At 45.6% G+C, this 26,254-nt stretch overlaps 1 protein-coding gene across 1 annotated transcript in view; it reads left to right on the forward strand.

Moving 5' to 3' along the window:
• LOC138284363 (mucin-2-like) overlaps positions 1 to 26,254 on the forward strand; it is a 1,502,605-nt gene that overhangs the window by 1,386,999 nt on the left and 89,352 nt on the right. Inside the window, exon 40 of the mRNA XM_069223056.1 lies at positions 13,637 to 13,673. Coding sequence (XP_069079157.1) covers positions 13,637 to 13,673 — 37 coding nt within the window. The remainder of the gene's footprint in view (positions 1 to 13,636; positions 13,674 to 26,254) is intronic.

Genomic DNA, 26,254 nt, shown 5'->3' on the forward strand with positions numbered 1-26,254 from the left:
CATGATGCTGTGGATCGCACCTTCCCCCGTAGGACGTTCCACCTCTTCCTTATCTCTTCCCTTGTGCATGGATAGTTTCCCACTGAGTTCACCTTGAGGACGATCCTCCGCCATAACTCAATTTTTCTGGATATGGATGTCTGCTGCACCTGTGCACCGAACAGCTGTGGCTCTACCCTCACAATTTCGTTTGTGCTTTTGTGGGGACATGGTGAATGGGTTGTGCAGAGGGTGGTTTGTTTTGTGGGAGGTGGTGGGTGTGTGGTTATGTGGGATTGAGTGCTAGTGGTCTATTGTTGAATATTGCGGTGCATGTTTGTGTGCAATGCTGTTGTGTGGTGTGTGATGTGTGTTTGGGGTGTACAGGAGGCTGTGTTGTGTATGTGCAGTTCCTTGTCGTGAGTGGCTGCAAGTTGTGCGGCAAATGTTTTCCGTTGCAAAGGTTGTGGGATGTGTGGGTGTGTGTTTTATACTTATGGGTGTGTGTGGTGTTTGTATGTGTATTAGGTGTGGTGTTTTTTAAATGGCCAATGTGGGTGGTTTTGTTGGGAAGTCAGTAGTGGAACCGTGGCAGTCCACACCGCCAGTGGCTTACCACCGTTGAATGGCCGCTGTGCTGATTTGTGGGTTGTAATTTGGAGGGTGGTCTCTTCTTTCCGTGGCAGTGAGGGTGTTGGGCCATCCTCTCTCCCGCCATAGTTCGGCCTGGCGGTGTCAGATTTGAGGCTGCTTTCTGTCGGTTTTCTGCTTGTGACTCATTATACGGTGGTAAATTTACCGCCTCCACAGTGGTCTTTTGGCAGCCGCCAGCACAGCGGCCTTTGGTAAAGACCGCCAATATCATAATGACCACCAATATTCCCTTATGTTCTTCCCACCAGGCAAAAACATGTCATAATTGTACTCCTGTAAACCAGACAACCTTATCTACCTTGAAGAACTTTATTGGATTGACTGCTTCCTAACATGTAAATTTAGGGTTTATGATCAGTGTATAAATCTAATCTCATGCCCCAAAAGCACATTTTAAACGTTTTATTTGCCCATGAGCATGCCAATGCTTCTCTCCCGATGGTACTGTATTTGCGCTCCATATCATTCAACATACGAGACACAAATGCAACTGTCTGTTCACATCTATTACATATTTGGCTAAGTACTGCCTCTAGACCACATGCATTAGCATCAACAGTTATAAGGCTTTTGTGATCATGGTTAAATGGCTTAGCCACTGGTGCATTAACAATCAACTCTTTTGTTTTCTCAAATGACTCACCCACATCATCAGTCCACTTATATGTAGCACCTTTCGTCAAAAGATTGCCTAATGGTTGCACTACTGATGCATATCCTTGAACAAATTGTGTGTGATATTCACATGCATCCTCATCTTTAGGAACAGAAGCATCCTGAACAGCAATAATTAAAGACAACTTAGATTTAATAGCTTCTTGTGTTAAATTATGACAAAGATAGTCAACCTGTGTGACCAAAAATATGCATTTGTCTATATTTACAGTCATACAATGTTGTAAAAGTATTGTCAATACAACCTCTACGTTTTGTTATGCTGTTTCATTCTCTCCACAAATACCAAAATGTAGTCTTGAAAACTGGAATAATCACTTTCATCACCAAATAACATGAATATACTTGCTGCAGATGCAAAACCAAATGGAATAGTCAAATACATGAATGCCCCAAAAAGCATAACAAAGATGGTCAAAGGTTGAGATTCCAAGAAAAGAGGAATTTGATGATTTGCTGATCGCAAACCTATTGTAGAAAATGTTTTACTCCCATCAAGATTTTTTTCCAGGGTGTCATCTATATAATTTTACAGTCACAGGTCCGCATAGTACATCAGTGATGGTTGCATCAATTTTCATTTCCCACATTTATCTGAACTTTACATCAATTGGCGCTTTAACAGCCAAAGCACAATTAATTCAATGTATATCATTCATCCTCTAACTCCCCCCCCCAGTTGGTACAGATACTAAGATCCAGGACTCATGTTTCCTCTGGCAGTACACCAGGGTCCCCATATTTTCTTCAATTTTTGAGGGTATCCCCGACTCTGATGAACTACTTTTTCGGTTCGCTGGCACCAGTCCATATCAGGCTCCCATTATTCCATGGTTGGTGAGGCAGGGTGGTCCCATTGCCTCGCTATGTTATGCTTGGCCACCCCGAATGCCAGTATCGCCCATATCGTGGCGTATCTGGGCACCAGCTCATTCCCTGTTATATGTAATAAAATCTACTTTTCAGATATGTGATGTATGAGTCCCAGGCTCTGCTTTACTCACGCCGTAATCCCCACTCAAGATGACTGAATCACCGGGCAGGCCCACAGGATATGAAAAAAGGTACCCTCTTGCACGCATCATCGGAGGCAGGTGGATCTGTTTACTTTGTGAATTTTGTGAAGAAGGGTTCTAGAGCAGTATGATCTGTGCAGGAGTTTTAACTGTATCAACCAAAATCTGCCTCGGATTGTAATTTCCCTTGGGCTCTGTAGTCCCTTATGCTAGTCTCATCTGTTAATTCTCCCAAGTCTCTGGACCACGCTTCTCTAAGGGATCCCAATGAATCTGCAGCATTATTTGGGAGTTTCCTATAGATCAGGGAAATAGTTTTGTCTGGTATATGCCCTGTGAGGAGCCTATCCTCCAGAGGTGTGCGGGTGTCAATTGCTCTCCCTCTCTGATATGGCACCGCAAGGCATGGCCCAATTGCAGATATTTATAACGTTCTGAGTTGCCCATACCGTATTCAGTTGTGAGGGTTTCAAAGGAGATGTAAGTTTGGTCTCTCCAAACATCTCCTAGGCACTCAATGCCCAAAAGTTCCCATTTGGCGAACCCCTCCAAACCTCCCACTGCTCGTAGTAGATCACTGTCCCACAAGGGGGTCTGTTCTGTTAATGTGTTCTGCGACTTTAGGGCTCTATTGGCTTCCCTCCAGGCCCTCACCACTGTCCTCGTGTGAGTTGGAAGCATCTTCACTATTTTGTGTCTGTACAGGACTGTGAAGTAATCTCTGCCTCTTATTAGTGACCAGTCCCCTCGATAAGCTGGTTCCTCTCTGTCCACAAATACCCTTTCATTCACCACCGCCAATTGTGAGTCCAAGTAGTATTTGGAAATGTCTGGGATTGCCAGACCCCCTTCGAACACCCCCTTTTGAAGCTTGTAAAGTGCAATGCGTGGGGCCCAGCCCTCCTATAAGAGGCGCCTAAGCACTTAATCAATTTGCCGAACTAAATTCTGGGGGTTTTGATAGGGTGTGTTTTGAAGGATATATAGTAAGGGGGGAGAGACATAGGGCCTCATTACATCCTGGCGGTCACCGACCGCCAGGGTTGAAGTGGCGTTCGTACCGCCAACAGGCTAGCGGTATGAATCGCCATATTATGACCGTGGCGGTAGCGCCGCGGTCACACTGCCGGGACCGGCAGTTTACCGCCATGGATGTCCCAGCGGTCAGAATCCGCCAGGGCAGTGCTGCCCTGGGGATGTTGACTCCCCTTTCCGCCAGCCTGTCCATGGCAGCAGACACCGCCATGGAAAGGCTGGCGGTAAGGGGAGTCATGGGGCCCCTGGGGGCCCCTGCACTGCCCATGCACTTAGCATGGGCAGTGCAGGGGCCCCCAGGCACAGCCCCATCGCGATTTTCACTGTCTGCCTGGCAGACAGTCAAAAAGCGCGACAGGTGCTGCTGCACCCGCCGCACCGCCACATTGCCGCCGGCTCCATTAGGAGCCGGCTGCAATGTTACGGCCGACATCCCCACTGGGCCGGCGGGCGGAAACTTTGTTTCCACCCGCCGGCCCAGCGGGGATGTCCAAATGCGGCCAACGGGTTTCCGGCCGCATGGGCGGCGGACTGGCAGTTCAGCCTTGGCGGTCGGCCTCGTCCGACCGCCAAGGTTGAAATGAGGGCCGTAGTTTTGAACAGTGCACCTTTGCCTATGAGTGACAGGGGCAAAGATCTCCAGTGTGAGACATCAGTTTTAAGTTGCTCAATTTGCGGGATAAGATTAGCGTCTAGAAATTTCTGGGGGTCCCTTGTGACATGTATACCTAAGTATTTCGTACCACTGGTATATTACAGTGCCACGGAAGATGTGGAAGGGTCCCTGCCAATGTGAAGAGCACTGATTCGGACTAGTTTATGCGGTATCCAGAATAGTCACCATACATCTGGAAGACCTGCATAACTCTGTCCACTGAGCGAGATGGCCGCGTGAGGTACAATAATACATCGTGGGCATAGAGGGAGACATGCTCCTCCCAGTCACCATTTCCCAAGATTTCACATATCAGGGGATCTTGACGTATCCAGGCCACCAGAGGTTCTATGGCTAAGGCGAATATCATGGGGGAGAGGGTACAGCCCTGTCTGGTTCCTCTGTGTAGAGGGAATACCCGAGATATCTTGCCATTCACTCGTGCCATAGGTGAACGATGGAGAAGGTGTACCCAGCTGCAAAATTTAGGTCCAAAACCAATCATGTGGAGTGTGGCGAATGGATAAGGCCATTCAATACTATCAAAGGCCATTGTGGCGTCTAGTGCCATAAGGACTGCCTCTTTGGAACCAGGGCTGCTTATCAAATGGAGTGCTCCATAGAGCCGCCGAAGGTTGAGTCTCATTCCCCTATGAGGCATAAAGCCCGACTAGTAAGGGTGGATCAATGATGTTATAACTGTATGGAGCCAATTCACTAAGACCTTTGGTTGGATCTTGGTTTCCGCATTTAATAGGGAGATCGGTCTATAGGAGCTGCATCTGGCTTGTGGTTTCCCTGCCTTATGTATCAATACGATGGTAGCAATGCGCTGGTCATCCAGTAGGATGCCATCCTGCACTGCAGTCTGGAATATGGCCAGCAGATGGGATGCTACCTTATTAGCCATTCCTTTACATAGCTCGATCGGCGCCCATTGGGGCCCATGGCCTCCCCCGACGGCAGCCCACGCATGGCTTGCGTAATCTCTTCCATCGTTAGGTCATCCTCCACATTCCCTCTCCATTCCTCTGCCAGCTCACTGAGGTAGATGTCTCGCAAAAATTCCATACAGTCAGCATCTCACATGGAGGTGGCTAGTTGATACAGGTCCTCATTGTAGTCAGCGAATGCATTAGCTATGTTTGGACCATCTTGTAGGAATCTTCCGTCTTTGTCTTCTATCTCTAGCACTCAGGACCTCTCCCGATCTCTCCTATCTATCCACGCCAGAAGCTTGTTCGCCTTATTACCGACATCATATAGACGTCGCTGCATCGCGAGGGCGTAGCTGCGAGTGGCTCCCTCGACTAGATCTCAGAGGTCTCTCTGCTTAAGGCGCAATTGGCGTCCGAGTTCGTTGTTTCGCTCTGTCTGCATCCTCAACTCTAAATGTTCGATGTCTCATTCATTCTCATTACACTGAAGGGACGTTTCTTTCTTCTTACCTCCTATGAGGGTTTGTGCCTGGCCCTGTATTACCACTTTGAATGCTTCCCATAGAGTACTTGCGAAGGACACAGTACCCATATTTTCATGGAAGTGTATTTCTGCCCCTTTCCTTAGTGCCTCCCACCTATTTGGGTCTGTAAGGTACCATGCACTAATCTTTGGGAGTAGAGTGGTGATCCGACCTGTGCTTAGTAATTTAACCTCTACCGGGGTCAGAGACTCCCCGAGGTCTAATACCAGCTTCTTGGAGCATGTGTATGTCTGTGCATTGTGTGAACCGATAGTCTATCCGAGAGAAGCTATTATGGGAAAGTGAAAAGTAGGTGTATCCCCAGCTGTTTGGGTTATGTGCCCGCCATATGTCTACCAGAACCAAGGCGTACACAAAGGAATTCAGTGCCCTGGTATCGCTTCCAATGGAGGCTCCAGAAAGCCTATCCAGCTCTGGGTCTATAACCGCGTTGCTATCTCCCCTCAAGATCAGGGTCCCATGTGGTGAATCTAGCAGCATTGCATTTAGTTCAGGGAATGTCAGTGAGTGTAGGCGAGGGGGAACATAAACAGAACCCACATTTAGAGTCACTCCGTCCCATAGGCTGGATACCACTACATACCTGCCCAGTGTGTCCTCCCAACTATGCTGCGGTATGAAGGGAAACGATTTCTTGACCATTATCCCTACTCCTTTTGAGTCACTAGTATACCCTGCATAGGGAAGTAGTTTATAACCAAATCTGTCTAGTGCTTTGCATGTTGTACCCCGGAGATGCGCCTCCTGGAGAACCACCAAATCTGGAGAGTGTTTCCGGAGGTATTGGAGAATCAATGTGCATTTTATCTTGTTACTCAAACCATTAACATTCCAGGACCATATGAGTAAGTTACGTGACATTGACAGTTGGAGTTTTGAGACGTTGATAGCAAAGAGTATCAGTGTCACTCCTACCTAGAATGTGAGCCTTGTTCCCGGCCATCTGCCATACAGTGCTTCACTGTCTCAAAAGTAGAATTACCTGAGCAATCATCACAGATCAACATACCCTGAAACGTAATCTTAAACAATTCTAATTTCCCGCAAACTTCCCACCTCCATGCAGCCCTGCACTGTGAGTCATAAACCACCACATCCCCAATTTACAGAGAGTCTGTCGCCCTAGTAACATAAACAAGTGTGGGTGTGACATTACCACAGCAGCAGAACTTTCAGAATATTGATTATATGCCTTAGTTTGAACTCCCCATCTTCCATTGCATGAGGGAATATTACACCACCTATATGATGGAGATTTTGCCACCCGCCTGACTACCCAGTTTACCATGTGTTCGATTTTTAACGTTCTTATGTCCAGATGAACTGCGTTTATGCCTTAACTGGCTGATGCCGCATAAGGATCTGGCAATGGTTTGTGGGTCCCCTGTTTCTTCTTCTGTACTCGCCAGCACTCTAGTCATTCCCTCACCTCTTCTGGCACTGTGAATATCCACGTCTTTCCCTCCCCAATGACCTTCTATTTTGCGGGTAATAATATCATGTATTTAAGATCTCGATACCACAGAACTGGCTTTATTTCATCAAAGCACTTGCGGTGCCGCTGAACTTGTAGGGTGAAGTCAGGAAAGATACATTGGGCCAGATGTAGCAAAGGGTTTTACCCATTCTGTGTCTATGGGAAAATGTGTTCGTACATATGGCCCATAGTGTGATATTTTCTATTTTAAGGTCATCCTGTGTACGAGCCACCTGTAGGATGGCGTCAAGATCTCTATAATTAAAAATGAAAGCTACTATGGTTCTTGGAGGGGCCTCTGGGGGCGTCTGAGGGGCCAGGGATCTGTGTACCCACTCCACTCTGAAAAACTTTGAGAGTCTCTTCAGCTGTAGTAGGTTAAGGACCAAGTTCTCCACAAGTAAATCAACACTGTGTCCGTCAGCCCCCTCGGAAACCCCCAATGTACGGATATTGTTCCGCCATGTCCTGCCTTCTTGGTTTTCAAGGCGGGCAGTGATGACCGTGTTTTGTTTCATGAGGGTCTGTACCTGTTCTTCCAGGCGTTTTGGAACTGATTGTAATCCTGAGATGTGCATTTCAGCCACAGTCAATTTCTCTCTCACTTTTCGGAGTTCAGCCCTTATTAAGTTCACTTCAAATGTTACAGTGTCAACCTTTGGCTCCAAGGTGTCCTTGACACTTTGAATTGCAGTCATGATGTCTCGTAGTGTGGGCTCCATTTGCTGTGGAGGATCTGGATGTTCGGGTCCAGGTGGGCCAGGTGGTCTTTTAGCTGCCAATAATGAAACTGCATATTTCTCAATGCTATTTGTCTGTGCAGGGTAGGGGCCTCAATTTCTCACCATAGCCTTCCCTCAGGAGACTAGACTCTGTTTGCTGTTGCAATTTTTTCTTCAATCTTGTAGGGCTCTGGGGATAATCTGGTAGTATACACTATGTCGCGCTGGTTCTTATTTGCCCCCGTAGTGCTCTTGCCTCCACAAGGCCATCCTGTGAAGTTCCATACACTGGTGGGAGGCCCAAGTTACTGCTGTGATCCCGGGGGGCATCTACCCCTGGTTCTTAAGGAAATTTGCTGCCGGGCCTGCACTGTTGTACCCCCTGGGGAGAGATCAGCTCCAGTCAGTATTTCTTCACCTGCGCACCTTCGAATTTCGCCTTCATCTTTCCAATATCTTGCTGAACCCACCGCTCATCTAAGGTTGTTGCAGTAATCCCGGGATCGCTTGATCAAAGGATCGCATACCGGAGGGGGCTCCTTCAAGCGTGGTGCTCTCTGCTCACTCCCTGAGCCCCATGATCCCACCCTTCAGCGTGATTGCGGATGTGTCCAAGTCTCTTCTGCGGCCCACATGGCTCCGCCGCATACCGGTCTGCTCCAATCTCCTGTGGACGCCAAAACAGCCACGGCAGTCAACTGCGTGACAACCCCTCACCTCTCAGCCTCAAGGCAGCGGCTAGGATCTCTGTGGGCTCCAACGCTGGGCTCATCACCCGCCCGTCAGTCTCTGGAGGTTGTTGGCCATGCTGACTGGGTTTCGACTCCTTCGTGGACACTGGTTGTTTAGCTGTCAACCTTCGGATAAATCAGCCCTGGAGATTCAGCTGCATATCGTGTGTGCCTTAGACAATTACCACTCCCTCATGGCAGGATTTTTTGGCAGATGTCTGGGGATTTGGTTTGGCAACAGCTGGAGGGTAGCTAGTGTGCATCCATCTTCAGCGCTGGTTAGCCACGCCCCCTACTCCCATCCATATTTGTCAGCATATCTTGAATACGAGGTAGAGGGTGACAGTCAACAATTATATTTCTATTTAGCGCAGGGAGATCTGCACGCAGACAAATGTCACCCATTTTTTTCTTTGAACAACAGTTGCAGAATCCCATTCAGAGGACTCTACTTAATTTTGCCTTGTGCACAAAGTTTGGTCGCAAACACTTTGATTCAGGTTCATCAGACAAAGGTACTGGTCTAACCTCTTCAACAACTGACTTGGCACCTGCTTCTAATTTAATCCTGAGCTCATAACCTCTAACCAGACCAACTTTATCCTCAAAATGATAGTAATACCTAATATTTTAACCCATCCCTCTCAATGTCAACATCCACACTCAAAACAAGAAGTTTCCTCAAACTTCCAGGATCATTTGTGCCAGGCTTCAATAATATACCTAGTCTCACTTGATCTAGCCAACCCATAAAGTCACATCCTTTTCCACTACATGTATTATAGTAAAAGCCTCTATTCCTTTAAACTTTAAAACAATCCTAACGTGATATCAAATACTTCAAACACCTTCAGATTTATAACTGTCGTTAAACCTTTCTTTATCCAAAATTTATAAAAGCTAACATTATATATTATTGTCACAGGTGAACTCAAATGAGCCATAACACAGAGGTTTACTACATCTATGCTCACATCACATATGGGTCCTTTGAACATCTTTTGTTGAGCATTAACCACCCAACCTTAATAGTTAAAACAACATTTTCAGTGAATGCCTGGAACAGAACCTCACATTGCAGAACCTTCACTGAGCTGACATCACCACATTCTAGGCCACCCAAGCCCAGTATACTATATAACTTTACCTTGAAAACTTACAACAGAATTGCACTTGATGTTCCAAACCATCCAACAAATCTGTACATTCCTGCCCAACCTGGAGGGCTTTGAAGAGGAATTTAAAGTTATAAATCATCAACTGAGCCTCATAAGCCTGATTTAAATTAACTTGAATGGACAAATGTTAGTCGGAATAAATCTTTTTCAAAGCTGAATCCATCTTTTTTTCCTATAGCTCTTTAAGAATATTTTCTTCAGTTACAGAAGACCTGCCAATGAGGCCACGAGAGAGTCCACATGAATCATATCAGGCAACATGTTTTCCATTTCTTCAAATAAATAAAATTTGGCGAGAAATCTGGGCATCGCAATCCTAAGTTACTATTGTCAGTCGTTCAAAATGACATAAAGTACAAATTGATAGCTGGGTACACTCACATTTATTACTTTCTTAAATTACCTGGATAAGGTTTCCTCGGAAGTGTCACGGGTACCCACAACAAGAACAGCCATATTATCTCTGATATAAATGCACTATAAGGTGGGCGGAATATCTGTCACATTGTGACAAAGTAAGCTGTCCACCAAATAAATCAGCCTCAAAGTTATTATACTATCCTTCACTTATGGTCTACAGCAGTGACTCCTAATCTGTGGTTGACGGACCCCAGTGTGTTTGTAAAGCCTACTTCCGACGTCAGTTGCCTTTTAAAAAAATAAATATTATTGACACATTAAGGAATTACATATACATAAACAAAGTTGAAAATATTAAAACACTTTGGGCCTCATTACAACCCTGGTGGTCAAAGACCGCCAGGGCTGTTTTGGAGGTTGTACAGCCAACAGGCTGGCGGTACAAACTCAGGGATTACAACTGCCGGGACCGGCGTTTTTTCGCCACAGTGGTCCCGGCGGTTGTAATCCGCCAGGGCAGCGCTGCTTGCAGTCATGGAACCGCCATGGAAAGGCTGGCGGGAAGGGGAGTCGCGGGGCCCCTGGGGGCCCCTGCACTGCCCATGCATTTGGCATGGGCAGTGCAGTGGCCCCCTGGCACAGCCCCACACTGCTTTTCACTGTCTGCACAGTAGACAGTGAAAAGCGCGACGGGTGCAGCTGCACCCGTCGCACAGCCGCAACACCACCGGCTCCATTTGGAGCCGGCTCCCATGTTGCGGCCCACATCCCCACTCTGTTTCTGCCCGCCGGCCCAGCGGGGATGTCGGAATGGGCACGGCGGGAGTGCGGCTGCATTGGCAGCCGCACAACAGTTACAACTTGGCGGGGGCGGTTGCCTCCCACCAATGTTGTAATGAGGGCCTTTGTGTTAAGCAATTTGAAATTGGGGCTAAAAATAAAGTTGATATCCTTATCTTGTTTTGTGAGAACAGCAGAAGTACAACAAAATTAATCTGGTATGGATGATTGTGGCCCCAATTGAAGGACTGGTAATCACCAAAGTATTCCAAAAATTGAGAGATGGAATGCTTGCATTGATCTCAACCACTGGTAACTACTCTCTGCTGCATCCTAGTGCATCAATGTTTTGCACACCAGGCCACCTCAGTTTAGACCAAGCTATATGCAAATTAGTCTTTATCCTGCTCCAGTGGGAACAGTCCAGCCTCAACTGCAAAGGCCAGGTCTTCCCTGAACTGGAACACAAGCAACCCAGGACTGGTTTTGTTCTAGTTAGGACTCATCAGCCAGGTATAGCTTGGTCACAATCACAGTGTGCACTGGATATACCTGTCCCTTTTAGGGAGACACACTCAACTAAACAGTGAAAATAACAGAGCATGTATTTGGAGCAAAAAGACAAAATGAGATGCTAGTTCAAGAACTACAACTACATTTTTAAACACTCCAACCCTTCGTTTAAAATTAATATTCCAGTTTTTTTCCATGTTTTTGTTTGTAAATTACAAAAAATATTTTACAATGTGTGTATTTATGTACACTTGTTCCTTTAATTGTGTGTATTGTTTGAAATCACAGGTTTTTTTGGAGCGAGGCCCCAGTTTCTGTCTGTGATTCAGTGAAAGTCACTGGTCTAGAAGCCTTTCCTTCTAGGGCCTACTCGAGTCTTGATGTAATACAGTGCTCTGCAGTCAGCATTTTTTTTAACCAGCCTAAGAACTCAATTTGATTAGGAAAGATTTGGCCTAAATGGCTTCCTTCGTGAAGTTAAGCTATTGCAGAGCAGGGCTCATAAGAGTATCTGCGGGAAATATTTTGTAGGTAATAGGCTATCAACATGAATCCCTGGGGGCAATATTAAACTATAACTCTAAAATAACTAGAAATAATTAAACCATGTTTAAGCAAAATTTCATGTTGCGTCTTCCAATGTCAAATTAGACGTCAATTCACATCGAAATCATGGGCCTTCAGTCCTACAATATATTTGCAAAAAATGATTTGGATATCAAATCTTATGCTGAGGAAAACAACATGTAATGAATGCCATAAAAAAGAGGATCATTTGTAAAACTTTGACTGTTGCACACTCAGCCCTCTACAAGTTAGATCCTAAAAACCTGTCCAGTAGACTACAAGAATACTGCCCAAAAAGATCCTTACGTGCACAATCTGCCCAGCTGTTGGTCATCCCTGACACCAAGTGGAGTGGTTACGCCTCCTCTGTCTTGGCAGACAACTACTGGAACAAGCCCCCCCTCCAACTCAAATGTATTCAAGATAAAACCATATTTAGAAAGCAACTGAAAGCTCACTTGTTTAAGCTGTAGGGTGGTTGATGCTCTCCACTGGCCATGTGCCTTAGCGCTGGGACACTCTTATAGTAGCTGTGCGCTTTAGAAATGTATACATCCATTCATTCATTCATACCTTGAACTGTACAATCAGACAGAAGATCATGAAAACGTATTTTATAGCTGCTTCAACTTATGAGTTTAGGAAAAACGAAATCATACAGTGCCTGATATGAGTGAGATGGAGCAGTATCCCCGTGTGGGATACCACTTTGCCCGATCAGGAATAGCCCAGTGTCTCAAACAACACTGGACCTGATGGTACTTGCTGGCAATTATAGCCAGATAGATCACATGTGGCTTTGAGCATCAAAGTCTTGTCCCATGGTCTTTGCCAGCCTTTTTCTCTGGCAAGGTGGGAGTATCTAATGCTCTCTTTTGGGAGAACTACCCTTCGCCTTCATCCTACACTCCTGTCCTCCAACTCTCCACCCCGTCCTAACAGAAGCGTTTGCACGCATTTATCTCCTGCTCAAAGCAGGTGAAAAATGTGGACTATGGAACTAATTACAAGTGCAGGGCCAAAGTCTGATCTCTGTGCAAACATGTGTTTGCAAAAGGATCTGAATTATGAGTTGTGTGATAATTATTACACCCTCGCAGTTTTCCCCTGATAAATTCCAGCAGGTCAAACCTGTCAAACTTTATAAGGCCTTAAAAAAGGCAAAACAGGTGGAATTTTGTGTGCTAAATGCCGATTCCGTTCCCTGTGTTCCGTGCCTCATTTGCAAGTTAAAAAGTCATAAGAAGTATTTACCACACAGGGTAAATACCTCACTCTGGGATAATGTATTACTTACCAGTGCTGCAGTTTGTTTTTTTACCAGGGTTTTATGATGCTTACAAAAAAAGAGATTGCCTAAATGGGAACATGTTCTGGCCAATGGGTAGCAGTACGTTGTGTGTGCAGACACACAACTCCATTAGCAACCTAAAGATATTAATTTTAACTGCACTACACGTTCACAGCAAATTGAATTAATTCAGGTTCATTTAGGTACAGCACACACATGAATGAATAAACTCTTTTATATGCTGTGTACTATACAGGTTGTATGTGTGCTTTAAAAATGACAACATAAGCCATTTTAATTTTTTATTTGATATGATCATAACTGACTGTCTTTTTACAGTTTTGCATGACATGTTTGTAGAAGTCAGATCATACCAACAAGGTCTGATTTGTCTAATGAAGTTGTAATCATTTTATATTTGTGTGCATTGGTGTTCTTAGAGTAGAAGTGCTGCTGGATAGGGAGGCCGCCTACATTGCTTCCATCATGGTCTCATTCTCTTTTTCCTCTTCACAAACAGGGCTCCGAGAGTAACATGGATTGCTGTTCCAAATGCGGTGAGTGATGCTCTTTTGCACTGAAACAAATAATGTCTTGGCATTTGCTGGAAATGTATTTGTTATAGCCATTTGTTGCTGACATACTATGTGTCAGAACCCCCTTTCAGAGGGTCCAGGGTCAAGCAGGATCTAGTAGGCCTAACCATGCAGGTTGGAGCATTTTATTCCTGATGACCCAGGACCAACCTACTATTCATGCTGAGCAACTGGGTCAAGTACTTCTTCAGCTCTTGACTCTCAGTGGTAACACAGTTCGAGCAGTCCAAGTCTTCATGGGAGATAGGTAGTCACAGGGGGGTGAACAAAGGGTCACAACTAATGTTCAGTAGCAGCAACAAATTATGTTACAGTCAATTACTGGCTTTAAAGAAAAAAGGAATGTTTATATACAAACATAGAGTAAAATACGACATTCACAAGCAATACACGCAGTTGCCTCTAGTGTTTTATAGGCAGGCCCCTGAGTTCCTGAGTTCCACACCCCTCTCTTTAGCTGAAGTGTTTATTCCCCTTTCAACTATAGACAACATTCAGGTTAAGCCCCACTAGTAGTCTGAGCCTCAGGAGTCCCACTCCAACTCTAATATTTATTAAAATCAAAAAATGTTCCAGTGCCGAAGCGTATCTGGCAGGCGAGTTCCCTTGGGCTATCTGATCCGTGATTAGTTGAACCTGCACCAGCAGGATAGGAGTGACCGGAGTCTTCGAGAGCCCTGAAGCTGCAGCAGCTGTCTCCAGTAAGTTCTTCACACACAGCTCAGAAGGGGCAGTGGTCCTTGAGTTCCTCACACGCGGACCTGCAGAGGCAGTGGCTGAGTGGTCCTCGATGCTCCTTTGATGCTTAATAAGTCTCTTGGGTTCATTCCCACAGGTGGGGAGGGAGGGGAGTTTTTACATTCCAGGTGCTGTTCCTTAGTCGAGGCTTGGTCCTGCTTGCGTCACAAACTCAGCCCCCTCCTCTTGATGACAGTCTCGACTTGACCATGCTCCGTGCACAGTAGCACTCTTCACGGCGCCCCTATCTGACATATGGTGTCGCCAACCTATCTCTGTACATGAGTTACCACCTGATTGGCACAGCAGAACTCTTCCCAGCAGCCCCATCTGGCATACAGAGTCGTCGACTTTTCCCTGCACATCAGCAACGACCAAATGGTGCAGCAGCCATCTCCTCACACCTCACTTCAGGGACCATGTTGACAGGATCGCCCACTGAACTTCGCTCACTCCAGCACTCTTCTCTTCCTCACTGGGCATACCGGTCTTCACAAGCAGGCACGCTCTTTTGCTCCAGGCTCTGGGGCAGGTAGCCGTAAAGTCCTTGGGTGATGTCCCCTAACCCAGCTGGAAGACTATCAAGCCTTGACCCTCAGTCCTGATCACAGTCAGAAGTCTGGCGGAGCTTCTCCTCCTTACACAGCCCGATTGGCTGCTTGACAGTTGACAATTTTGGTGGCCTTGAGCTCTCCTTCATATAGTCCATTTCCAGACACCAATATGATTTTGAGTCTGAGTCTTTGAAGATTATGCTGGGGGTCTGCTTCCTTTAGAAGTACTCTCTTCTCTGCCCTGTTCTTCCTCTTGAAAGCAGTCTGTCACAGCAGGCGGGATAGCCCCACAACAGAGGCTGTCTTGAGATGTGCCATAGCCCCTTCCTAGTGACCACTCTCTGAATCAACAAGCATCCTTTGAAGTTTAGTCACACATACACCCAGCACATGCATATAATACACACACATTGCACAACACTAAGGCCCTCTTTTGCACGGAACGCCAGTCTTCTGCCCGTCGGCCCTATTAAGAGTTCCCGCTGGGCTGGCGGATGGAAACAGCATTTCTGCCCGCCAGCCCAGTGGGGAATAGGGCCTTAACATTGACACAGGCTCATAATTGAGCCAGTGGCAATGTGGCGATGCCTCGGGTGCGACAGTACCTGTCGCACTTTTCACTGCCCGTAATTCGGGCAGTGAAAAGCGTGACGGGGCTGTCCATGGGGGCCCCTGCACTGCCCAGGCCAAGTGCAAGGGCAGTGCAAGGGCCCCCATGGGGCACCCAGCACCCCCTTTCCGCCAGCCTTTGCATGGCGGTCTGACCGCCATGCAAAGGATGGCAGAAAGGGGACTCGTAATCCCCAGGGCAGCGCTGCTTGCAGGGCTGCCCTGGCGGATTGCGACCACCGAGACTGCCAGGCTGTCGACTGGCAGCAACCTGGCGGTGCCAGCAGTTGGACCGTGGCGGCTCCGCCGCAGTCATTATATCGAGGTCGGACCGCCATCATGAGTCTGGCGGTCTCAGGACAACCAGACTTGTAATGACCACCTAAATCCTTTATTTATTGTACCATTCACAATCAGACATACACCCACTGCATGCACACATGCACTGCACCATCCCTGTATTGTACCATTCATAGGCACACATACACACAGGCACATGTATAAAACACACGCCCTGCACAGCCCTGCACACCAAAGTGATGTAGGCCAAGCATGAATAAAACACAGCAGCAGAACTATAAATGAGTACGCTTGCAGGCCTCACTCCAGTGACATAAGTAAAAAGGCCTGTTCCCTCCTACCAAGCACTACATGGTATGCTGCCACCACCATGCTTGTGCTTATTTACTTCTAGTAAAAGCATCAGCCTTTCATCACTATGAGGGTAGCGCTTTGGGCACACCTCTTGCTCCAAAAAGACTGCAGTCCATGAGGCAGGCCTATGTCATGGCATAGGTACATGGTTTTGTTCACCTACGACAACAAAAATCAGCATCAGGGATCCAGACATCATTACAGTTAGGGTACTCAGGGAAGGGGTGCACAACCATTACTTTTTAAGGGACTATATAATAAGCAATGAAAGAAATGAGCAGCTGAGTAGTGAAAAATTGCTCTCCATATACTTGCTAGACTTGCTTGTTTCATGCACTTTACACAGATCCTGAATTGGCAAAGAGTGCCCGATGATTTGCTAGGGGCAGCTATGCAGAAAACATAAGCTTTTGAGTGAGCCAGAAACAAGTCGGCTTGTACCATTAAATGGCCTTTGTGAAGCATTGTAGGTATTCCAAGGGGGGTCAAGGAACTGCATGTACTACCCATGCAATGATACAAGAACAGGACAGAGGTTCAGGTCTCTTGCATCCTTGCATTCCACCAAATGCTTTCTGGCTACAGTTCGCTCTACACAACTACATGAATACGATGCACGTACAATCAGCTCAAATTGGTGTATATTTAATTTGATTTAGGATGCTTCTAATACAAGAAAACAATGCTTGCTGCCAGGTACTCAATTACTTCCCCCTCTCTTATTTGTGCACATGTGCAGCATGTGAAGATATGCACATACCTCTGAATGTCTGAATATAAGCAAGGAAATCTGAGCAAACATATTTATATGAGTTATTTATGGAAAATAATGTGGTTTGCATACAACATACAAAACATTTCTGGCCTTGCCCCACTAAGGGGTGATGCTAGATGGATCACTAGAAAACACCATTTAACAAAATTCTTAGTTTTAGAAGGGCATGCATATATTTATTTTGCCCAACTGAACCTCTACTCGGTGGCATCAAGGGGCTTTAAAAAGCTCAGCTTGTTTGGGAACCTCTTAATCTTGTTCTACAGTAAGGTTGTTATATATCCATATGAGTTTAATAAAATAAGTATTACATCTGTCGCCTATGAGGTTTACACAGGAATGTCTGGATAGCATTCCTATTATCTGCGGCCAACATCCATAACCACCCAACCTGCGACAGGGCCTGTCTCTCTAGTTGTGAGAATAGGTGTGATAGGGTGTCTCTGAGTATGAGTATGAGAGTGCGTGTGAGAGTGCCTGAGAGTAAGTGAGAGACGGTGTCTCTGGGATTCAGAGTGGGTGTGAGAGTGTCTGTGAATGGTTGTGTGAATGTCTGTGTGAGTCTGTGAGTGGGTGTGTGAGAGTCTGAGTGGGACTGTGAGTGGTTGCATGAGTCTCTGAGTGGGTCTGTGAGGAGTGTGTGTCTCTCAGTGGGACTGTGAGCGGGTGCGTAAACCTCTGAGTGGATCTGTAAGTGGGTGCATGAGTGTCTAATTGGGTCTGTGAGTGGATGCGTGAGTGTCTGAGTAGGTCTGTGAATGGGTACATGAGCCTGAGTGCATCTGTGAGTGAGTTTATACGTTTCAGAGTGGGTCTGTGAGTGACTGCATGAGTCTCGGAGTTCGTCCGTGAGCCTAAATGAGTCTGTGAGTGGGTGCATGTATGTCTGAGAGTGTCTGTGAATGAGTGTGTGAATATCTGAGTGGATCTTTGAGAGGGTGTCTGAGTGCCAAGTGGATCTGTGAGTGGGTGTGTGAGTGTCTGAGTGGGTCTGTGAGTGGGTGCGTGAGTCTGTGAGTGGATCTGTGAGTGGGTGCATGAGTGTCTGAGTGAGTGTTTAAGTGCATCTGTTAGTGGGTGTGTGAGTGTCTGTGTCAGTAGTTGTGTGAGGGACTCAGCCACAAAGGAGACTCACCTGCCCTTTTATCCAACAAGAGTCCACAGCTTTGCACAAGATAAATACCCAAGTGGAGTTCTTTATGCCTCCCTTGGTAAATGTCCAGTTTGTATTCTACACTAGAGCTGTGTAATGTAGCACAAGGAAATGTCACCAGTGACCTTGTGTGCATTTTGGCTACGTAATTCTTCCTTTTGAGTCTTTCTCCAGAATATTGTGATAAAATGAATCCATCTATCCACAGGCCAACAAAGCTACAAAGATGTAAGTCTCTGCCAAACCAGGGTCCTTCCTCTTAGCAATATGATGTAAGTGCTTCTTTGTTTTATGGAGCTGTCCTGCTATTCTCTGGCATCAAGGAAGCACCATCAAAATTGTCAGGAACTGCCCGGTGGGGGCCCTTTGGTAAGCTGTCTATCATCCTGACAAAATGCAGGAAGACCTTTGCCTACTATTAAGGTGGACAATGCAGGGCCAAGTGGGTGGAGCTTCCAGGTGATTTACCCATTTGCATACTCATAGCAATGTAAAGGGAAAACCATGGATTCTAGGGGAGGAGGGCCATGCAGCCTCCCTCCCCAGGCCAATTTTGGCCCTGGGACCCCACCCTCCGAGGGACTGGTGTTCATTCAATAGAGGAGGGGGACCACGCAGCCCACGTCCCTGGGCCTATTTGTGCTGCAGGGACCTGGCCATGTTCCCTGGATGCCCCATCGGGCTAGTGTGCAATGGGACTGCGGGGGAGCCCCGTGTTCCCAGCTGACTGCCCACCTCCTGCAGGAGCCGCCATTCCTGTGTGCACAAGTAATAGTTTCTTTTCTTTCCCTGCCCACATCTTTGTAGTCAGGGAAAGAGATGAGACCTCTGCTTCCAGCAAGCAAGAGCACTTTGATAGCTCTCGCCTACTGGAACCAGAGTGTTTGCTCTGACTTGGCAGGAGCTGTCAAAGGTGGTGGTCCCCTGGGAAGAAGTTCTGCAATGGACCCCTTCATTATTTTATTTCAGCCCCCTGGAGGTAGTGTTTCTCAGGCTGTGGGCAGGCCGCGCAGCCAGCTCTTAATTGGAATAAGTTGCTCTGGTGAGGTGGCTGTCCCCGGGGCTGTAGGAGGGTGTAATTTCACAGAAATTAAACCGCAACAGGAAGCACATACAAATATAAAGATACTAGGTGCCCAAGTACAAGCTCCAGTTCTGGAACGGGCAAATGATCCTAACTCCTGGGCTTGGCGAAGACAAAGCAGGTGTGTTTACTACATGATTCCATATTGAAAAATGTTCTGAAATTCTTCAGGGAGGTAAATGCATCTTCTATTTATTGGAGCACAATCAGATCCTCTCACACCCAGACAGACACTCTTGCAGCAACTCTCCCACCAGAGACACCCTCTCACACCTATTCTCACACCCAAAGAGATGTCAACTGCTGCTGCGCATGCCCAAAGGCCATGCGTAGCATGGGGTTGGGTGGTTAAGGGGGTTGGCTGCCAGGCTGGCCGCAGGCCAATCCCTGCAGCCACCCCTCACCGAGTACGGCCAAAGTGCATGCGCAGCACGGGTTTGGATAGTTATAGGGAGTTGGCCTCGGGGCCTGGTCACAAGCCCCTGCCGCACATGGCCCAAAGCTGTACATGGCGGTGGTTGGATTAAAGTATAGTAATGAAAATTACTTTATGATAAAGAAAACATAGAAATTCACAGAAAAAAACAAAGGTCACAGGGATGTTATCGCTAGGAAATAGAATTTAAAAAACCTTGGAGATTAACTTGAAAAAACAAAGGTTACAGAAATGTTATTGTTAGGATCTGAATTTACTCGCACAAAACCAGAGACATTCATCAGTTATAGTTAAGAATTATTTCAAGTAACTATAACTCACGGCCTAAGGTAACTATTTACATGCGCCCTCACCCTGCATTGCTAATTACCCCAGGTATAACGCACGCATGACAACTTTTATAACGTCAATACAAATATCAATGAAACATTACAAGTCAAATTATTGAAGAAAAAACTGTGCATGGTGGTAGCGCCAGGTATAGTTACCTTAGACCGCAAGTTGTAGTTACTTGAAATAACTAACTATAATTGCTGAATTTTGCTGGTTTTGTGCAAGTAAATTCAGAACCTATAACATCCCTGTAACCTTTGGTTTTTTACGTTAATTTAAATTATGTATTTATGGAGGTAGGTAAATACAGTTAGGACCTACTTCCCATAGGAAAAGTGTTTTTTTTCATTTTGTCAGTAACTTTGGCGCCGTTTAACAAATCTTCACAACATTTTCAAAACTAATACGACAGTCAGTTAGGCTGCTATGTTGAAAATTTTGGGTGATTGGTTAAGTTGGGACCGAGAAAAAGGGGGGTCCCAAAACACTTTTTCTCCACACAATTTCCACAGGGTTTTACTAGACACAACTACAGCCCGAACCACTGAACGGAATTACACCAAATTTGGCAGAAAGGGAGATTTTGGTTCAGAAAGCACCATTTTTGTAATTTGGTGTAAATCCGTTTAGCAGCTTTGGAGTTATTAAAGGAAAAATACATTTGAATATCTGGGCAAAGCCTAAGAGCAGATCTCATGGTGAGATCTGATTGGCTGCCAGCACTCCAACCTTGAAGTGCTGGCAGACATCTTGGGGCTAATATACATGCTAGCACCATCTAAATGATCTACAGAGCTGAAAACGAAAACTCAATTGATCCCTTGTGCAATTAAACCAAAGGAGCCGACACTTGCCATAGTTGTTGCTATACATATTTTATTTCAGGCTGCTACCGTTTACCATCAGATGCATTTCGGCCGCATCTGCAGACTTGTTCACTGACAGTGAAGCTCTATTTTGTGTACTTATTTACACCAGTGCTAGCATGTGGCATTATTGATTAAACTAAAAACAGACTATGACACCAGTGTAACTGACTTAGACTGAGCAGCAAAGATACATTCATGTTATAATTCTTTATATTATCACTCTGTGCTTCCAACAATGTTACTGTCTTGTTGTTATTAAATCATTACCTACTATTGCACCCAAATTGGAATACATAAATCTTGCATGTTTTCTTTTTCGAATGTAGCACTACCCAGTAGACCCAATTGAGTGCATTAGTTTTCGCCATCAGTCACATGAAATAAAGTGCAACTTGAAGTTACTTCACAGTCATGGCATGCAAGATCAGTTTTACATGGTTCAGCCAATCTGGGTTATTTTGATCCCCAGGTAGGTTGAGCCATGTAACAATATTTATGTCCCCTCCACACACATGTTTTTCGTGAAAAAGTTTACTTCAATTATATCTCAATGATGTTATCAAAGTTGTCATAAGTGCTGTAATTTGTGGGGGTAATTAGCAGTGCATGGCGATGGTGTGAGTTATCTTACCTTAGGGCACAAGTTATAGTTACTTGACCTAACTCCAACTATAACAGGTACATTTCTATGGTTTTGTAGCCTTTGTTTTTTCTGTGAATTTCAGTGTTTTTTCAACATAGAGTAATTTTAAATACTATGGGGGTCATTCTGACCCCGGCGGTCAGAGACCGCCGGGGCCAGGGTCGGCGGGAGCACCGCCGACAGACCGGCTGTGCCCCACAGGGCATTCTGACCGCGGCGGTTCGGCCGCGGTCAGATGCGGGAAACCGGCGGTCTCCGCCGGTTTCCCGCTGCCCTGCAGAATCCTCGCTCCGCCGCCATGGGGATTCTGACACCCCCTACCGCCATCCTGTTCCTGGCGGGTCTCCCGCCAGGAACAGGATGGCGGTAGGGGGTGCCGCGGGGCCCCTGGGGGCCCCTGCAGTGCCCATGCCCATGCCCATGGCATGGGCACTGCAGGGGCCCCCTTAAGAGGGCCCCACAAAGTATTTCAGTGTCTGCTATGCAGACACTGAAATACGCGACGGGTGCCACTGCACCCGTCGCACCTTCCCACTACGCCGGCTCAATTCTGAGCCGGCGTCCTCGTGGGAAGGTTGATTTGCCCTGGGCTGGCGGGCGGCCTTTTGGCGGCCGCCCGCCAGCCCAGGGCAAATCCCAAAATACCCTCAGCGGTCTTTCGACCGCGGAGCGGTATTTTGGTGGGGGAACTTTGGCGGGCGGCCTCCGCCGCCCGCCGAAGTTAGAATCACCCCCTATATGTTAATTCAACCTGCGGTTAGACCCTGCTGCCAACCCTCTATAATCACCCAACCATGTGTCACGCACAGCGTTTGGTCTTGCGCTACTTGGGTTAGGTTCTCAGCAGCAGCTGACAAGAAAGAACCCAATCGTCACAGTCACTACATGAGATATCACGCAAAAAAAAACGAGGATGCAAGCACCTCCATCAAGGATTACAGATAACTTTTTCAAGGTGGTAATGTAGAGAAAACACACTTGCTTTGCCTTGGCCATGCGCACAAAGTTAGGCTGATTAGGACTTTACAGAAGTGGAGTTTCAATGTGTGCACCTGCTTTGTTATCCAGATCATTTTATAGAATTTAAACCTCAGCGGCCACTGAGGTTTAATTTCTGTAAAATAAGCATCGAACCTTGTTGGGTAAATGTATAGTGCATCTTCTACACTTCAGCTTAGTGAAGAAGGCCAAGTAGATGTCTATAGGGACCGCTGGGGAGCCACAAGCAGGGAGCTCCTTTAAATAGCACTGTTTTGTGCAAAATGCCTTCCCAACTGCAAAGTTTCTACTGGCCCACACATTAGTGGAGTTAGCTTCAGGGAGGTGGAGGTCCCTGGGGGCCGAGGGGTCCATGCAGCCCCCTGAATCAATTTAACAACTTCTGCCCCAAGCAGGTGGCAAACCCCGGAGATACTTTACACTTATTTTTAGGAAAGATAGCTGCCAACACTTCCTGGTTGAAGTGCTGGCAGCCAGTTATATCTCTGGATGAGATTGTTGGTATTCGCAAAGTCATTGCAACCCTAAATATATAAATTTGGATTTCCTTTAATTTCTTCTAAACTACTGAGCGTATTTACACCAAATAAGAAAAGGCTCATCTGCATACCAAGAGCTACCTTTCTGTCAAATCTAGTGTAATTCCATCCAGCGGTTCGGGCTGCAGCCCTGTTTAAAAAGTCTATGGGAATTAACATAGGAAATGCACTTTTTTTTTGCCCCCCCCTTTTCTCGACCCCTGCTAGACAGATCACCCCAAAACTGTTAATGCACAACAAGATTCTAGAAGGCATTTTTTGGGAAAATGTTGTGAAGATTCGTCAAGGGGTGCCAAAGATATAGGAACCCTAGGTCCTAACTATAACTACCTACTGGCGACCGACAGTAGGATATATATATATATATATATATATATATATATATATATATATATATATATATATATATATTTATATGTATATAAAATATGCTGTGGCAGGTGTTACTGGGCTCTGGGACATGGACCCCATGAAATGCATTGTAGTGAATGTCAGGTTTTGAGGGTCACAAAAAGGAGAATGTATAAAGGCATTTGTTTATGGTACCAGACTAACTTTAGGAATTGTGGTGTATTCTAAGGTGACTTTACTCCTTCTCCTAGGATTTCCTGAATCATGTTCAAGAGGAAACTGCTTTCTTATGATTTCCCCATAGAGATTATCGAAAGTGCTCCAGAAGCTAAAATGAGATTATATTTTCTGTAAATTCACACTATCTTTCTCAGCCATATGAGAAAGTCTGATATTCTCAGTAAAACATGCACTTCAAACAGGAGCATCCTGTCAGTTAATTCTCTTGAGTTCTACTGCAGCCTCCCAGAGTGTTCTAAAGAACAACTAGAGCGCTAACTGTCTTACTTATGACAAAAATGTGGCACACTTAAAACCATCCTAATTGAATCAAACTGTTTTTATTTTATTTATTTTTTTGCAGTGGATTTGTGACCCCATCGCACATTCGTGGCAAAAAGTTATTTTTTTTAAAGTTTTTTTTTTTTTGCACTGGGGGGTCCCGCTGGAATCCCAGCACCAAAGCTAGAGTGTCCCTACCCTGTCCCCTTGTCTTTTTTTTTTTCTTTTTCTCAGGGACTCGGCTGAAGCCGAGTCCCAAGAAGGCTGGCAACACTTCCTTGTTGAAGTGTTGGCAGCCAATCAGATCTCAGCCCGAGATCAGGAGGTTTCGTAGAGCCTTTGTGTTCACAAATTTGAATTTTCTTTAATACCTCAGAAACTACTGAATGTATTTACACCAAATAACAAAAAGGTCTCTTTCTGTACCAAGAGCTACCTTTCTGCCAAATTTGGTGCAATTCCATCCAGCAGTTCTGGTTGTGGTCTTGTTCAAAATCCCTATGGAAAAATGCATGGGGAAATCACTTTCTGAGACCTCCCTTTTTTCTCGGGCCCCCGTTTGACCGATCACCCCAAAACATTCCAGACAGTGGCAGACGTGAGCATCATACTTTTTGTGAAAATTTCATGAAGATTCATGAACCGGCACCAAAGAATTATGCAAGTAAAAAACAATTTTTCTATAGAAAGCAGGTCCCAAGCATAACTGCCTAGTGGTGAACGACACTACATTTTATATATATATATACATATATATACCTGCATATCTGTTTACAAAGTTTCACCAGTAACTGGCCTGCACTCAGGATGGGTGCCTCCCTCTGCATGGTTGTGAGCCCACGATGTATACATTTCAAAAACAAACATGGAGCACTCTCGGAATAGCATTTCTATTATCCTTTTATTGCCAGTAAACACATTTCTGCTTTTGCCTTCATCAGTACTGGCCCAGCAACTTAATCTCATTTAGATGTTTTTAAATTCCACAGGTGGCTATAATGATCTCTGATTAGTAATCCCACTCAAGAGAGGACTGCTGCTGTCCTTGCTGATGTTCAGAGTCCATGACAGCCTTTGCTGTAGTTCTTTATCACCATAATATCTAATGATTGCACTTGTGCTGTGCCTTTCATTTCTGCTGCCAGTCAGAATTGACACAACAGCATATCCTTCCTTGTATAAGTATACAGCACTGCAAATGCTTTTTTGGTGAAAATCATTTGTTTCCACAGTCCTCTTAACATCATTAAAATTAACTCGCCAAACACCTTCCATAAAAACTAATGCTGAAATATTATTTGCATCCCTCACCTTAGCCGTAATATTAACTTTTAAGGTGCTGCACACTTTGGAGTTGGACCAATGTCTATTCTGCCAGCAATTTGAATAATTGCTGATAATTGCTGATTCTATTGACGAGACTGCACTTTTCAAGGTAGTACACAGAGGTGCAAGCTCTGTACTTATCCATTGTTTTACAAAGTTCCACCAGTAACTGGCCTGCACTCAGGACAGGTACCTTCGCTGCGTGGTGGTGAGCCCACGATCTATACATTTCGAAAAACAAACACAGAGCACTCTTGGTATAGCAATTCTGTTCTCCTTTTATTGCTAGTAAACGCACTTTAGGCTACGAATTATAGTTTCTTAACATAAGTATAACTATATGTTGAAAGGTGGATTATTAGTATGTGCAGGTAGGTTCCAACAGCTAGCAATAAGGCCACAATCACACATGGGTCCAGTCAAGGTCTCAATAAATGAATCTCTGCTCAACCATTGGTAGCTTGGCTGCAAGCAGACAGGCTTAATTTAGGGGACAGGTGTCTAAAGCATTTAAAAAACACCAATGCATTAAATAAGTAAGACACAACACACAATGAAAATCCAACGCCAATTTACTAATAAACGAAATATTTTTATGATTAAAATGATACCAAAACAGCAAAAATCCAATGTAAAGATTAAAAGTAAAACTAGCGATTAGAAGCAAGGCAAAGTCCTCCTTTATGAATCCCAGCGTGTACAACAGTTGTAGTCCTGGTGAGTGTAGTCCTCTTCTTGTTACAGGCCGGGATCTGAGAAGCTGGGCAACACATTTATCCAGTGTTCCTGAGTGACATGCAGGGGTCACCCCTTACCAATGGGGTGCAGGGCGACACCCAGAAGTATGAAAACCTCCTCCTAAGTGTGGCATATTCTTGTCACAGGAAGCACTATTCTTTCAAAATTGAAAATGGAGAAACTCTCTCTTTAAGGTTAAGATCTGGCTAAGCCATCCTCCTAGTGTGTCCACATTTCCTT

This window comes from Pleurodeles waltl, chromosome 3_1, assembly GCF_031143425.1.
Source record: "Pleurodeles waltl isolate 20211129_DDA chromosome 3_1, aPleWal1.hap1.20221129, whole genome shotgun sequence".
Taxonomy (NCBI): domain Eukaryota; kingdom Metazoa; phylum Chordata; class Amphibia; order Caudata; family Salamandridae; genus Pleurodeles; species Pleurodeles waltl.